At 43.4% G+C, this 16,896-nt stretch overlaps 1 protein-coding gene across 5 annotated transcripts in view; it reads left to right on the top strand.

The window, feature by feature from the left end:
• The first annotated feature begins 3,109 nt into the window (after nt 1-3,109).
• The window catches only part of LRPPRC (leucine rich pentatricopeptide repeat containing), a 159,890-nt gene continuing 146,103 nt past the window's right edge, over nt 3,110-16,896 (top strand). For 2 of the 5 annotated variants that reach the window (XM_019483263.2, XM_006274201.4), the window contains exons 1-2: nt 3,110-3,395; nt 16,429-16,625. In XM_019483263.2, the coding sequence (XP_019338808.2) occupies nt 3,124-3,395; nt 16,429-16,625 (469 nt within the window). In that variant the 5' untranslated portion in view covers nt 3,110-3,123. The remainder of the gene's footprint in view (nt 3,396-16,428; nt 16,626-16,896) is intronic. The other 3 variants (XM_019483264.2, XM_014598073.3, XM_014598074.3) reach the window with 2 other exon arrangements.

Below are 16,896 nucleotides of genomic sequence, written 5' to 3'. Positions count from 1 at the left end.
TTCAAATTTAAAAAAAAATCCCCATTTTTGTTATTGAAATGGAATAGGTTCAAGCCTCTACAGAGATGTTGTAGAACCACACTGACCCACAGCTGTACTGAAGTGTTCAGTAACAGTACAACAGGCAAATCCCTGAACTCTGAGTCACTGCAGCTTTAAAAGTCACTGCAGCCTTCTAACAAAAATGGCCACTTTAACTTCTCTTCTTTTTTTTGCTGACCGAAAAAGAAAAATGTAAGTTGTGACCCAGATATGTCACACAAATATTTAAATTATGGAAAGAAACTACTCTAGAAAGAAACAACAGTATGTAAAAAATTACACCTACTTACTCATCAGATCTTCTCCCTGTATCTGCAGCCATATTTGCTGACTTAAGTTACAAGGACTAGGTTTCTGTTGTGTTTTTTTAATTCCTGCTAGCCCTGCAGAACTAATACAGCTGAGAGAGAAGTGAAATGTATGGAATCTTCCACACCAACTTCTCACATTCGCCTATGAAGCTCTACTGGGCAGCATAGGTACATCTAAGGGTATACTCTAGGCAAGTAAAATTAAGGGACTATTTGAGCCTGTAGATTATTTGATAAATTAGAGACCCACATTTTGTTTCATTAGAGACCAAGTCACAAGGCTGGCAGCCAAGGGAAATGACCCTCCCCCCCAATGCATTATTTGTGAACTCAGCACTCTTGATTTGGAAATCGCTGACACCTTCAAGCAGCTGTTTCATATCAAAACCGCTCTTGCAGTCTGGATATTGTCCAAGCTTACCCTTTTGTTGGGGTTTGCCTTTTTTTACCTTAAATGACAAATAATCTAGATGCCAGTCTCCTAGGGCCAGCTGGTCCTATGTTTTTTTTCCCTGCTGTTAGGTCACTTTCTATTACTGTTTGGTCTGAGTGTATTTGTGCTGGAACTATGAGAATACAGTGTGAACTATTGTCAGACCCAGTAATGAAATCAATGAGACTAAAGATTTTGGAGATGTAGCTTATTTCTTGAGACTACTTGAATCTTTAGGGAAAAGCTGCTCATCTCCAAACAGTGTGTAAACATCTCAGGTAACCTTAAGTTTGAGCCTTCCTATTGGCTCCTTCAAAGGGAAATCTTCTTATTCTCCTCCTATTCCTGGGATGTGAGCTGCTATTTTGCCTCTTTCCATCTCCAGTCTCACATTTCTGGTACCTCCTTTCACACCAAATTCCTACACTGTCCTGACTCTCCTCTTTGCCTTACACACTCCTGACCTCTCATTCCCCACTCTTCCTCTGCACCACACACCTCCTGTGCTAGGATTCAAACATGCTGAAAAAATAGATGGTGGCTATTTAGGACATGGGAAGTTTAATTAGTTGGAAGACAGAAGTGGGGAAATTGCTCTGTTGCAAACCTTGAATATTCAGGTCCAGATTCTTCTTCTGAGGAGGCTGAGGGAGCTGTGCTTATTTAGTCTGGAGAAGAGAAGACTGAGAGGAGATTTAATAGCAGCCTTCAACTACCTGAAGGGTGGTTCCAAAGAGGATGGAGCTAGACCAGGGGCAGGCAATTATTTTGGGCAGAGGGTCACTTACTGAGTTTTGGCAAGCCATTGAGGGCCACATGACAGGCAGCCGGGGCAGATAAATATTAATTTTCTAAATTTTTTAGGGGTCCCGTGGACCAGAAAGAATGGCCTGGCAGCCCACATCTGGCCCACGGGCCACATTTTGCCTGCCCCTGAGCTAGACTGTTCTCAGTGGTGGCAGATGACAGAACAAGGAGCAACAGTCTCATGTTGTGGCAAGGGTAGTTTATGTTAGATATTAGGAAAATTTTACATTGGGAGAGTAATAAAGCACTGGAACAGGTTAGCCAGAGAGGCAGTGGACTCTCCATCCTTGGAGGCTTTTAAGACCTGGCTATCAAAGCCTTGGCTGGGATGATTTAGTTGGGGCTGGTCCTGCTTTGAGCAGGGGGTTGAACTAGATGACCTCCTGAGGTCCCTTCCAACACCTAACTTCTATGATTCTGTTATATTTCCTAAGTAGTTAAAGTATGGAGCAGAGTTTCTGCTACCTTCTGTTTTAGCAGCTTTTGATACCAATTGACTCCAAAACTTCTCAGTGTTTTGGTGGGTGAGTTTACACTGGAATTTTAACTGCCGGGTTTCTAGCAGTTAAAGTTTCCAGGTGTCTACAGTTTAACACACAAACAGCTGTTTGTTAGTTTTTTAAAAAAGACACTTCCCAAAAGATATGTGTTGCATATGCTTAACCCTAACTCCAGATTTCTAAATTTCCAGGTCACAATTTTGGCCTTGACAATAATCTCTCTAGAATTTGCAGGGACCCCAGCAAGGCCTGCAAAAGCTATGTGAATGTACTCCAGCATGCCCCTTGGTGTAGGTCTCATGATTATGATGCATCCTTCCTCAGCTTTGCTCATATGAGGCCCAGATGAGACACAGAGTATGGCTGATTTTCTTTTTAGGTGTTAAATCCAAGAGGAAAGCAATTAGGGCTCGTGGTAGTGGTGATCCCTTTTATTAGACCAACTAGATGTTTGCAAAAAATTAAGATATTTTTGGCAAACATCTAGTTGGTGTAATAAAAGATATCATTTCTACTAGCAGTCCTGATTGTTTTTTCCTCTAGCCCAGTACGGCCACAACCTGGCTAGAAACCCACCCGGCTCCCCTGACAGACAATGACGCTAGACTGCTGGGATTAGGCCCCGCCCAGCGGACCCAGAGGAGGCCCCCGCCTCCCGCCCTTGGGGGGGGGCGGGGCCTGGCTGCTCCCACGTGACTTCTCCCCCTAGACCCATTGCTCCAAGCGGTCGGAATGCGGGGCCAACTATCAGCCGCCCCGAAGTTGGGCCGCGCTGTGCAGGGGGATCTGCCAGCTCATAAGGCGCACGCATGACACCCTAGTCACATAGCGCCTAAGTCCTTCCTTCCCTACAGGGCTCATTGCCCGGCTTTAATAGCCAGTCCCCCGAACCCTTCTGCAAAAACTTCGGGTTAGCTTCTGGTTGGCCCTGGCTCCTGGCACCTCCCGCGTCTGGGTTCAGGCCGGCAGAGCTGACCTTGGGGAACTATACCACCGCGCTGCTGAAGGGCGGGGGAGGCGTAGAATCAACATGACCCCTCTCTCTTATCATCATTATTATTATGATTTAAAGCGGCCCGGGAGGAGCCAGCAGGGCGGTTCGTCGTCCTCCCCCCCCCCGGCGACGTGGTTCTTCCCGTCCCCCGCCCCGAGCACAGTGGTGCGGCCGAGCCCGGTCACGTGCCCTTTCCTTTCCGCTGCGTGCGCTCGTGGAGTGACTGTCATGGCAGCCCTACTGCGTTCGGTCCGCTGGTTCGGCGCCGCCTGGCCCCTCGTCCGGCCTGCGCCGCGCCTCCCCGCCAGGTGAGTGCTGGGGTGGGGGCGGCCAGCGCCTGTCCGCCTTCTCCCCACCCCGCCCGCTGCCGGGGCCGGGGCCGGGGCCGGGGCACTCTCAGGCCGCACGCACGTGGCGGCCCGGCCCCTGTTGTCCCCAGCCCCTTCCCCGTTGGGTCAGGTGCTTTGAGTGCCGCGAGAGCTACTCCCTGGCAAGAGGGGGAGCTTCCTTTTCTGCCGCCTGTTGGAAGCAGGCGGGTAGGGGCCTTTAGAGGGCATCTTGTCCAGCCACGTGGTTGAGGCCGCATCACCCGTCTGCCAACTATCCCATACAACTGTAATATAACGTCTAACAGCTCCCAAACTCTGGCAGATTGCACACCCTCGATTTGAGAGGATGCAACCTTTGAGTAGCACCAGCACGTTTTTGTCAGGTCAAGTAATGATGATACATTTGTTCATGCCTACCACTGATAGGCTGTGTGTGCACTGCTGGTGGTACATGTACCACAGACTGGGAACAGCTGCTCTGGGAGATGAATCAGAAAGGTGAAATAAAAAGATTTTAGAGACATGGCTGCATGTGGAGCCATTTCAGGATAACTGCAGCTGCTCCTGATGAGGTTCATTTGTATCTGTAGCAGGTCCAGCCAGGGCCACAGGTGAAGGTGAAAAGTTGTCTATTATCTTTCTTGGAGTCCATGATGCTGAGAGCTGCTTCTTTTGAAATCCTGTTTCTCCCTTTTCCCCTGGCTCAAGGACATAGTGTTCATTGCCTTTTTCCCAGCGAGGCCAAATGGACCCATGCAGAATCCAGTGAGAACCGAGTTGAGTTGATTGATGCTGTGGTGGGTGCTCCTAGTGTTGAGGTAGCTCCTCTTTCTTCCTTAGAGGTGACTTAGCTCCTGTAAGTCACCACTGTGGCTTGTAGCTGCCAGTGGGAGAATCCTAAAGCAGCAGGGCTGGTAGGGACCTCTAGACCAGCGGCTCTCAACCTTTCTTATACCAGGACCCATTTGTAAAAATCAGTGGCCAGTCCTGACCCACTGCCCCCTAGTGTCTAGACCAGGGGGTGGGTGTGTGTGGCAGGATGTGTGGGGGAAACATGGTGGGGCCTAAAGCAGCCCCTTGCAGGCTGGAACTCTACCAGCCTGCAAGGGAAAAGCCTCAGTTTCCCACATTGTTCTCCTTTAGAGGAGAATCCATTTTTAAAATTTGTTTGCAACCCTTTCATATATTCTTGTGACCCACAGGTTGAAAAATGCTGGTCATCTCTTTCAGCTGCCTGCCTGAGACAAGATCATCCCTATGCAAACCATAATCTAACCTCTAGGAGGCGAATTAATCATGTGAAAAAGCAAGATTTAGGGCTTGGCTACACCTGGATCCATTTCAAACTAGCTTCAGCTGCTCTTGACTAGGTTTATCTACAGATGAACTTGCAAATGAACCTTGTGGATTGGAGGGGGGAAACCTGTGGTTTAGTTAATCCACTTTGAAAGCCTGCTTAGCTAACTGGAAACTAAGCTACTTCTATTCTGGAAGAAATCTCAACTCATGGAGTTACTCATGAGTGGGTATTGTGTTTTAAATCGCACTATACTTTAATGTAGATATCTTTCCAGCATTGTATATACAGTCTAATTCCAAAACTTAGAAGATCAACTGCTTTGTAACTGCAGATCACTGAACTCCTGTTGCTTGCATGGCCTCAGTTAAGGCTTTTTGCCTTGTAAGGATGTTGACTGGTTTGTAAAATGTCAAGTTAGTGATAAAATTCACAGAAACAATTTGTTCAGTTTTAATTGTCTGCAGCAGAAGAGACCATTCTCTTTATCCTTCATAACATGCTATAATATAAAAATGGAAGTATGGGGGTGATTCATATGTTAATCTTGTGGAACCATCTCAGAGTTCCCAGATAAGCTCTCACCTTGCGCTAGTGTGAGACCTGCATCTGACAAATTACACTTAATGGAAGGTATACATGAAAACCTCTTTGCAGGCCGAGCTGAAATGCAGAGCTAATCCATCTGAAATCTGGTGTACGCAGTCTAGTTTTTCTTGCAGAATTTCAGATCTTCTGGCAAAACTGAGTGAGCTTCAGAGCTCCTCTGCAGTGACAGAACCCCTTCTTTCTGCTCACAGATCTACCACCTTTCCAATCAGAAGAAAGCTAGTGTTTGCTGCAGCAGTCCCTTTGCCAGCTGTGTGTTTCCAGAGTGTACCGTGCTATTGAGTGGAGCTACTAAAACTGCACTGATGAGTATTTGGTGGTGGGTGGTTGCTGTCTGCTCCTGGAAGTTCTTGGTAGCAAAGTCAATTAGTGTAGACACAGCCTTATTTTTATAGCTTCAATGGCAGTAGAACCGACTGGTTGCTGAATTGCATTGAAATGAGACGGGGGCACCAAACCATCACTGATGTTATTAAAGCAAAACTGGAAGAAGGCAATTTTTTTAATGCGTCTCTGCCCTTTACCACTTGATCTTGCATCCTCTGCAGGCTGGGCTGCATAGAGAGTCTATTTGCTCTAGTGCTCAAATATCAGAATTTCACTTTGGACTGGATCAAGTGCAAGTTCTGAAGTTTTTCTTTTTGTGTTTATTATCTAATTGTCTAAATCCAGTCATTTGAAATGTAGAATACCCATTTAGCTTTTAATTTAGTGAAATTTTTGTTTCTATCAGAGTTCATACCTGGAGATAAACATCTGGATTTCAGCTGAAATCTTCATTCCCCTGTTGTCACTTTACACACGCTGGGTTCAGGGTTTTGCAAAAACTAAGGAACTTACTTGTTTCATAAATATTAAACATGCATGGCATATATGCTTAGGCAACTACTGTATGTCATTTCTGCTGTTCAAGGTTTAACTTAAGGAAGTGGGTATCTTTTGATAAGAAAACTACCCATAATGCAGTGTGTGTTTACACACACTTCAAACTCACCCGTGCATCCCAAGACAACAACATTTTATGATCAGAACCTGAAAATTAATTTTGGAATTTATTCCATGCTATATTAAAAGATATTGAAGAAGCCCTTTCATTTGTGATAGCTAGAAATTGGGCTTAGATCTAGCAAATCCACATCAGGGAATAAATAAGCCCTAAAGGAAATGGGGCAGATATTTTGAAGACCAGAAATTATGGAGGTTTGCCCTTATCTTAAACAACCTTCCCCCCCCCCCCCCCCCCCCCCCAACACCTATTGTTGTAGCGTCAGGCATCACTCAGCTGGGTTTCTGCTAGATGATTCCAGGATTATACGAATTCATCAGGTTTTCTGATGATCCTGTGTTAGTTTCAGTCCCTGTATACATAACTGTAGGGTCTCTAAAAATACCTCCCATCTGCTATGAGGCAACACATTAGAGAATGGGTTAAGAGGCATTTCCTAATATAAACAAGAATTCAAACTTTGAAGAGTTAAATGAGCTGGTTATAATCTGTTAATTGCACGCAGAACTCCTGAAAGAAGGGAGAAGCCAGTGCAGGTTCCCTGTTCTTCCAGTTTATTTGATTAGCAGTGCCTGTTTCCATGAGCAGTAGCTGGAACTTCAGGATAGCTTTTCAGGACCTTCTCAAGTGGAACTTGAAGTAGTACAGTCTTCAAACGCACCCTGAAAATATGGCAGCTTAGGTTCAAGCTCCACTCCTTGAAAAATATCATATGTAGTAAAAAAAAAAAGTACAAATTCTGCTTGGGTAGGTGAATGAATAGACTGTTGCAAAGATGTAAAGTTTAGTTCGCTTATGATTGGCATGAATACTATGCTTAGTCTGAATCATGGGAAAAACAAAACCTTGGCCAGCAGCAGATAGTGGGGAAGAAGTAGAATGAACCACTGCTGCTTCCTGGGAGTGATCACAGATACCTTCAGCAGAAAGTAGATGCCGTAGTCATGAATCTGTTCTTTTTCTCTTGGCAACTAATTTTTTCTGGCTTCATTAATGGCTCTACAGCCCATTTACTTGATATTCTACTCTTGTAGTCAGCCATGCCATGAGTGGGGATCTAGAGGAATATTGGGACAACCTGGCAAAGGAATTAAGGCTGGGTTAACATTTACACATAGGTCAAAGCAACAGTGCCACTGAAACAACTCTATTACTGCCAGAACCTGAAAGAGTATGTCTGCATTATGACAGCAGTGTGTCCCATCTGGGATGGTCCTGAAATACAATTCAGCGTCAGTAGACACATCTAGAGATACTAGAAGTGTAGTAGACGAATTCTACTTTAGTGCATTATGGTGGAAGCTGTTCTAATGCGCTAACGCACAGTAGAATTAGTTTACTGTGCATTAGCGTCCTGTAAAAGATACGTGCTAGCGCTACTGCACAGTAGTGCTGATTATAGTGCAGTAAGTTAGTACCTATTATGGGGCATTAATGCACATGTAGATGTGCCCAGTGGATAGCTCTTCCATTGTAGGGAGATAACCTGACGACATTAAGACAGCGTGTTCTGTGCTTGCAAGTGTGACCAGATTCAACCATTGTGACCTTTTCAATAACCTTTCCATTAATGTTGGCCAAAAATCCTGTCAGTAGTGTTTAATGGGTATGGTGGGTGGTATGGTCTCTGAAGCAAAAACACACTGGGAAGGTTCATGATAGTTGGTGAAGTTACTGATGTCAAGTGGAGTTTTTCTGAAGAAGGATCTACTCTTGTCTTGCTGAATTGGTACTGGTGGGAGGCATTAACCATCAGGAAAGGACTTGATTTTCCCTAGTGCTGGAATTTATTTTTTTTTGGACAACTTTAAATTGGTCTAAAAACCGTTCCAAGCAGCTTACTCTGCTTATCTGAAATATCCTTTAAACCCATTCTTTGTTAAAGTTTCTGTTGTATAGCTTCCCTTCTAAAAGGTCTAGAAGAGAGAGATTAGACTTAGCTGTAGACCATCTTGAAAGCCAAGTCTTGTTTTCTTTTTGCAAGCAAAACTCAGTGGCCTCTGCTTTTCCACGAGAAATGATTGGAGAGTAGGTTAATACCAACATGAACACGAAACAAGTACAAGGACACAGTTCCACATTCAATATAGGACAAGTATATTATAGTTTCCATTTCGTACGAAATATTGGTAAGTACTATTGGAAATATTATTGTCTTTAAGCACACATATCTTTAAATTAGGCAGACATAAAACAGTTTGAGAGGAGGTTTGGATTTTACAAAAGATGAGGGAAGTAGAGTTTTGAAGTTTGCGAGCAATCTGATGGAAAGCAAGCACCTGATAGAGGATATAAGGGAACTGTTCCAGGTGTATGGTCAGCAAGGAAGAGACATGGAGCCATAATTTCCAAAAAGAGATGTAAAAGGAACAATAAGGGCATAGTGGAACTGAAAACACATATCTTGCTGGCACGGAGTCTTATGGATGAGGATGAAAGTTTTGTGTTGAGATGGCTCTGTTTAAGGAATCAAGAAGTGGGGCTGGTAGCAGTGCCAGAAAGGGGATATGGGAAGAATTTGGCAAAAGCATTTAGCACAAATTCTACCACCATAGAAATAATGTTAAATATCTTAATATTAACAGAGCCTATAGTTTTAAAAATATTTCATGCCACCCATGCTCTTCAGCTGTAATAGAAGAAAATAATCCAGTGAAGAAACAGTAATAACTGTTGAGCTTCAGGAGCTCCTACTGCAGTACAAATAACTTTTGGAGAATTTACACAGATTATTGAAGGAGGAGAGAGAAGTTTGAAGTTGGGTGCCAACAGGTGAAATTTCAAAATGTTATAAGAAACCTCCAAAAGGGCCAAATTTTATGTCTGGGAAGCTTTACAATTAATCTGGTTTTTTTTCAAGCATTTAAGGCCACCTGAAAACCCTAAAGTGTTGCAACAACTTAAGTTATTGACATCCTGCCACTTAGTGAAATCCCTAGCCCAGAGGTAAACATTCAGGCTCCCCATACTATACATAGAGTTAAGCTGCAGAGGAATGGAATCTTGTACCAGCTGAGTGGACAGTAGTTTTAAGATGGATAGAAAAAAAATGGAGAGGAAAGGGGATGGGACTTTAGGCACTGATCTGGCCTGGCAAGCACCTCCCTTTGTTTGGGTTCCTCAGTTCTGAACCCCTTGCAGAGTTTGGTATCTAAGCCCAGTTTTCCAATCTGGGAAAAACCAGAATGGGTATCACTTTGGAATAGCCAACTGCCCAGTGATTACAGTATCTACTTAGTGTAGGGAAAACCCTGGTTCTGATCTCTGCTCTGCTCTGCCTGAATGAGAGCAGGGACTCCAATCCACATGCCAGGTGTGTGCCATAGCCCTGAGACATGCACAAAAATACACCCATTGTCCCCCCAGCTGTCCTTTGAGGGCAGCGTCTGGTTTAGTTGTGATCAGAGATTGAGTTGTGCTGTTGAGAGGGGTGCTTGGTTTGAGAACCCTGCTTCATGGGTTCTGGGGCTTTGACTTGATCGCAGATTGTTTGCTGTGGCTCAGCATCAATACTTTTTCAGGCCCGTCCATAGTAGTATAGGTACCTGTGGTGCTAGATGGTAGCAGAGTGGCATCGTTGAAGATGTCAGTAGGTACATTTACGTGTACGTTTTAGTGTGGAGTTGACTAATTAGCTCTGCAATGAAGTGTCCCGGTCTACATGTGTGCCTGTATTGCAGTAAATTAACTACACTGTACTGAGAGTACTGTCTAGGACAAGTACTATTCTATGGTGGAGTAATTGTGTGTGCTCAAATACACATGCGGCTGCCTGCTGGCTAGCACTATAGCACCCTTGTGCCTCAGCCAGCCCCTCCACTGCCTGTTATCACCACCTGGAGCCCAGATCCCTTGGGCTCCCTGCCAGCCCATGGCTGCAGTTTGCATTGGAGCATCTTCCCAGCTCAAATTGCCACAGTCCCAGGTGAATGTGAAGATGCTGCGCCCAGGAAGCAGCTGACTCCAGCATGAACTGTGCCAGAGTTTATTCAGGCTCATTAATGGCATGTTTAGATGTACCCAGTGACACTTAAATTTTAGACTTGGGTACCCTTGAGGATCAGGAAGCACTTTCAAGTGCTTGATTACCTTGTTGAGCATGGGTGATTGTCCATTTTCAGTTTGAGAAATAGTATAACTTACAAAGAAAAGGGTAAAAATCCAGAAGGTGATGCATTGCCCTGACCACTAATGTTTATTTAGTCAAAATAGTGGCAAACAGGCATCCCCTTGGACACGTCAAGTCTCAGTTCAGGTGACGCCAAACCTGCAATTCCTATGTATACACCTTACCTCAAGACCTTTATAGATGTAGTTCGTGTTAATTCTTGAATCAGCTTGGCTGAAAGAAATGAGTGGTAACTTATACTTTCTAGAAGTGCTCCCAATGGCTGCTTGCAGACGTGAAAAAAATGCGCTTTACTGAAAGAACCTGCGCGTTAATTTGACCTGGCTCTGCAGCATTTGTGTCGATTGGGCCCTTCACTGGGGCTTTGTGGTGTTTTATCCAATAGCTGATTCAATCAGCTATTAGATAAAAGCGCAAAAAGCTCCACTAAAGTGTGCAATATGTACAGACATTGGGCGAGTTGGGTCCAACTAATGTGATGCCTCTTCTACTTGAAAATGTGACTCTAATGCACCCTTCAGCCATGGGAAGATGTTTTGTTTGAAGCATTTCAAGTACCTTTGAACGCTCTTAAAAACAGCATGTTCATGCCCAAGGATCTACTTGAAAATGACCCTCAAAAAAGCTTTTGAGGATTATCTTTGAAGCATTTTCTGAAATGTCTGCATCCTCCAACAGAGCATGATAGACGGTTGCTTGATCCTCTGGCTCCCCAACCCATACTTCTCTCACAGATTGAGGAGTATGAGGGGAAATGGGGAGGACAGCCAGTGCACGCTCACCTGTGTGCTTGGTTGTCCTCTGGAACCTCCAGGGGCTGAGAGACGAGCTGAGATAGTCAGTCCGTCCGTCCCCCCCCCGTTCCCTGGCTGGAAGGCACCACTGCTACATGCTTTTGCAGCTATATATTGAAAGCACTGGTGGAGACTACATGTCTGCGTAACAAGCTGAAGCACTCCAGATTGGAACAGGATTTGGAGTACTTCAAATGGATGTCTGTCCATGCCCTTAAAGACCCAAAATGCAGAAGATTCATTTTAAAATAATCTCTTTTTGTGGGTGAGGAGCTGATTATTCATAGGGCCATTTGGGAGTAGTGTTGTTTTTCATTCATCTCCTTGAGCTCTTCTGTATGAACCTAGAAGTTAGGCACATCCTAGACAATTGCAAAAGGAAAAATTCTACATCTGGGAGAGAACCAGTTGCTAACCCAAAAGAAGCTCTGACCTTTTGTTTTATAGCTTTATAGCTTCATATGCTTTGCAATGGCGTATCCTCAATTGTATACCATGGAGTCAAGATCTTATAATTTCTTGTATAGGTAATAAATAGTAGCAAGTTCTTGAATACCCATTTGAAGTCTGTTGGAAGTAGTTTCAGGCAAACTCAGCATCTTATGTTGAATAGCCTTCAAGTCTGAAAAAAATGAGGTCAGATCTGTGTTCTGAGATGCTCTAAATGCAAGTTATTGTTTGCAGACCTGTTAAAACTTGATGTTTAACTATGATTTAGGGACTTGGGCCACTAGACCAACTGTCTAATGCTGACTACAAGCAAATCTGTACAGTGGAGGGGGAAGCCATCCTGATTTGGATTGGCTTCCTTTTGCAGTTCAGTGTGAAGAGATGAGAAAAGGAGAAATTCAGATCTATGTTAGGACAAAGATTAAATTGATATGAATGGTTTTATTAAGAATTGTTACTTACTAAGTATTTGTAAGATCAAACCAAGCATTTTTGTGTAGTGAGTCATTTATAATAATTTAACACAATGTTTGAGGTACCTGGGTTTATGTTTTCTGTTGACGTAAATATTTAATTCCGTGTAGTTTTTAAATAGCTGAATTAATGTTTAAATGTGGTGGTTCATAAAAACTTTGAACTCTCGTGAAGAGCTTAAGTTTTTGTCTGGGTGACTATCCATTAGATTTATTAATTGCTTTTTTTGTGGATAAAAAGCAACATATTCTGCTTTGTAATAGGTTGTACATGTGCCAAGTCTTGATATTCTAGCCATTTAGGGAAACTAAATTAAATTTGAAGGGATAATTGAATAACAAAGAGACTTTATTTTACACTGTATCTGACATTTACACTGTTTAGTAAAAATTGCTAAGCATGCATGTTAATTTTCATTCACCTTGATGGTGCTATGGAAAAGCTTTAAACTGTTAGCTGGTTTTGACATACAGGGATTCTTGTAGAGAAGGTTTTATTTGTCAAGGCAACTTGGGGATGTGACCATGGATGTGTTGTCAGGTATAAGTGTTAATGTACTTATCTTTTTAGTATATGTACAGTGAAGTCAGTATCCCTGTAAAATAATGGAAGGTTTTTATTAGAAGTAAGAATATAAACCTCAGTCTCAAATCAATACAAAGATTTACGTGTGCGACTCCCATTAACGCTAATGGAAGTTGCAAGTGTAAATCCTTATGCATTAGGATGACAATATACCACTGTTTCTGCTTGCTTATGAAGAGTGTGGTCACTCATGATATCAACCCTGACTTGAAGTACTATGGGAAGCTTTCAAGTAGCTTTCTAAGCTAGTGGATACCATTTTCTTTTGTTGTCTGTCCCTTTATGTACAGGTAGATAAGGCAGAAGAGCTCACAGTAAGAATACAAATGTAATGGCTTATAATTATCCAGTAGATAGCTCATGGATAAATAAGCTCTGTGCTTTTGTATTATAAAATCTTTGTCCTAGATTATAGCTACCCTTCTTGGCTACTAGAACTAAAAAGAAAGATTTAAAATGTTTACACTCTTCTTATTTTAAATCCAGTAGTAGAGCATATTAGTCAAATGAATACCATGTTTTAGAGAGAGTAGGTCACCAGGTTGCATGAAGAGGTGGAGGCAGAAGTATCTATTAAAAAAAAAATTGGCCTTGGAAATGGATAATTATAGTGGAAAGTAGTATTATCAGTACAGAATAGGTTTAGAGTTGTCATATGGCTTATATAATCACTCCACACCCTGAAAAACTATGCCTCTCAGATGTTTAGCCATTTTAAGGGCTGAAATAACAAAAATCTGTTCACTGAACTGTTTCCCTTTTTATCTAATTCTAGATGCCTTTTTTGCATTTTGATTTCTCGTAGATTTGATTCACTTTAGTTTTAAATCAGTGAAATCTGTAGGTGGTTACAAATCAAACTTTTTTTCCTTCTGATTCCTAAGAATTGACCTCAGAAAATGCTTGTTTTTGGCCCTATGTAAAAATACAGGAATTCATGTGGTACCAATTACTCAGTAGCACCATCAGATGCATCAAACTGTGTAATTCAGGATGGTAATGGGAGGGCAATTTTAAAGTGCTTCATCCTCAGACATTTAGCTTGAATTGTTTTTCTATGTAGTTTTAAAAGGTGCAGATTCTCTGGGCATGCCCTCCTTTTATTTTCTTGCCCTTGCCCCTCTTTTATGTGTTCAGATTTTCTTGCCTATAAAAGAGAAGGAGTGTCTCTCGGATTTCACTTGCTGTCCCATCTGACAGAGTGAAATTAGTTTTCATACAGAAAGAGGAGCATGGCTTACCTACAGGCATGGTAGAAATGTATGGCTTTCACATCTCAAGAATTCTCTGGGAGCATTGTTTGAAATGTAGACCTTCCATAATCACTTCTGCTGTTACACCTCTGGGAAGAGGTATGGTTGAAGAGACATTATATGCTTTCTTCACGTAGGGATCTATAGGAGGGAGATACGGGCCATTTTGTACAAGAAGAATGAGCTCAAACTTCAAAAGTTGCATACGTAATGATCAGCTACCAACTACAGTGTCGTGGTATCCGCATCTTGTGATGCTCCTGTAGCATACACTGAAAATATTACATATTTTTTAATAAAGTGCCCTGGCTTTAGCTTCTATTCTTGTTTCTAACATTTCTCTGACAGTTTTCATGAAGAGTGCTTTATAGCTGTCACCTTTCCCCTGTTTTTTGTCATATGACAATAAATACAGAAAAATCTGTAAAGTCAATTTGTGTATTGTATAACAGAAGGTTATATCAATTAATATTTGACTAAGGGTTTAATATTGCAAATCCATAACGTGGGAAAAGATCCTGCTGGATTATGAATATTTAAATTATTCAGCCCTCCCTATATTAGTATTTCTATACTGATTTTAAAAGGTATTGTAGTTGGTGGACACACTGCTCTTAGGAAGAGGTGTCCACAATGGCGACGAGGCATTTTTGATAGAACCTAAAAGTTTCAAGAACTTCAAGATCTAAGGAATCCAGTTTCCACAATGGGCCATTGGTTGTGAAGTCACTCGGGTGCTTTTGAAAATGTTTGTTGTCACAAAATCCGTTTTGTTTCACAAAACATTATAAGAACCATGCTGAAGCAGTATGTTAAGGTGAACTACGATCAATTCAGTTAAATGCTTCAGATAAATATTCATGTGAGCGCATGAGAACCATACAATGAGTGTGATTATGGGTTTTTTTGGCCCTTCTTGAAAAAATATAGTGACTTGAACAGCATCATTAGTTTAGTTAAAACATTGATTCTCAATCAGGGTGGCAAGGTGTCTTGAGATTCTTTCAAGGCTGCTATGGGGTGCCACACAATGTTAGCACAGTTAGCTATGGACATGAGTTCACAAGATAAACCCAGAGACTTCAAACAGGAATCCACAGTGTTAAAAACATTTTGACCTCATGAGGTCTTTTTGAGTTCTTTGTGACAGAATTGCTCTATTATTTTTCTGTAGTCAAAAAATGAGTAAAGACTATGAGCTGGCAGTTTACAAAGTGTACTTTGAGTTTAACAAAGCATGCCTCAAAAAGGTTGAGACTCGTTGAGTTAAAGCATTGAATCTAGGGGTGCACTGATAGAGATTTTTGGGGCCAATACTGATGGCCAATATTTAAGGAAGCATATCAGCTGATACTGATCTAATTTCTGATACAGCTGCGTCCAGCTGATAAGTCTGATGTAGCTGAAGGGGGGGGGTGAGAAGGAGTGTGCGGGGGGGGGGGGGGGAGACAGCTCAGCGCCCCCCGTGGTGAAGGAGGGGACAGGGTTAGGCAATGCCCAAGTAGGGTGGGGGGGCCAAAGTGGCGGCTCATGGGTGGGGAGAGGCAGCTCCTGCTGCTGCTTGTACCCTGGGTGGGCAGAGGAGATGTGTGCGCCCTTCCCCCCTGTATCTGGACGGGGTGGGGTGGACTGCAGTTGGGGTTGCACGGAACTCTTCTTGGCAGGGGCTGGGCTTGGAGTGGGTGCTGGTGGCACTGAGAGGATGCTGCATTCACTGAAATTCGCCACTGCCAGCTGCCTGGCACAGCCCTGGCTCAACGCCCCACCTCTACCCACATGCCAAGAAGAGCCAGAGCTGCAGTGGGCATTTGACGGTGGCAGCACTGGGAGTGGAGTGGCAGTGAAATTTGGGGTGGATGCAGCGTCCTCCCAGTGCTGCTGACACCTGCACTGAGCCCAGCCCCTGCCAAGAAGAGCCCCATGCAAATCAGGGGCACATGCCCTCCCCCCCCCCTTCCCCAATGAGCCAGGGCTCTGGCCTGCCCACCTGCCCCTCCTGGGCAGTGCCTGCCCCTGCCCCCTCCCTCACAACAGAGGGTGTTAATCTGCCCCCACCAATGCCCCTTCCCTCCCCTCCCCCTTCCACCACATTGGATTTACCAGCTGGAGGCAGCTTTCCACGCTGCTGGGCTCTGCTCCTCTCTGCCTGAGTGCTGTGCTGCGGCTGCACACAGCACAGGCATTTATCGACCAAATTATCAGCCCCATTGGGTTGATATCCAATCCACCAGTTTTCTTTATATCAGTACTGATCCAATATTGGACCGATGTATCAGAGCACCTCTAATTGAATCCGTTTTTGGTTGTGGGGGTGGAGATTTTGTTTTGTTTTTCTGGGGGAAGTAGAAAGGAATTAACATTTTTAAGCTGGATGGTAATTGTGGCTGACAGTTATGATATCTGTTTTTTGTTTAGCAGGCATCTGATCTACCAAGCAAGGTTCTTCACAGTTGCACATCAGCAGGAGGGGAAGTTTCAAGAAGGAATATTTTCAGATGAGTTCCAACAACGTTTTAACCCTGGCTTTGAAAAACTGAATACGGCTATCAGTCTTACTGGCCAAATCAGAAGAGGACTTCTACTATGGGTCTTCCACGATACATGTAGAAAAGGTGAAGGTGCTTTTCATTGTATGCTAAACTAATGGTTTTATTTTCTCACATACCACACCCTCCCTCCCACCCCTCGGTTTTGGAAAGCAGAATGTAGAAATAAAGATTTTTTTAAGAGTCATGAGCAGTTGTTTGGCTTAGAGTCTGAGTGGTGTAGCATCTCAGGAAACAGTTTGGGTGAGGCCGCAGGAAGTTCCTGGCATGCAAGACCATAACAAGGCTTTACCCCTGATCCTGCCAAGAGCAGTAATAAGACTGTTACTTCTTTACT

This window comes from Alligator mississippiensis, chromosome 1 (genome assembly GCF_030867095.1).
Source record: "Alligator mississippiensis isolate rAllMis1 chromosome 1, rAllMis1, whole genome shotgun sequence".
Lineage (NCBI taxonomy): Eukaryota > Metazoa > Chordata > Crocodylia > Alligatoridae > Alligator > Alligator mississippiensis.
The sequence above is the reverse complement of the archived record's forward strand: the minus strand, read 5'-3'. Positions and strand labels throughout refer to the sequence as shown.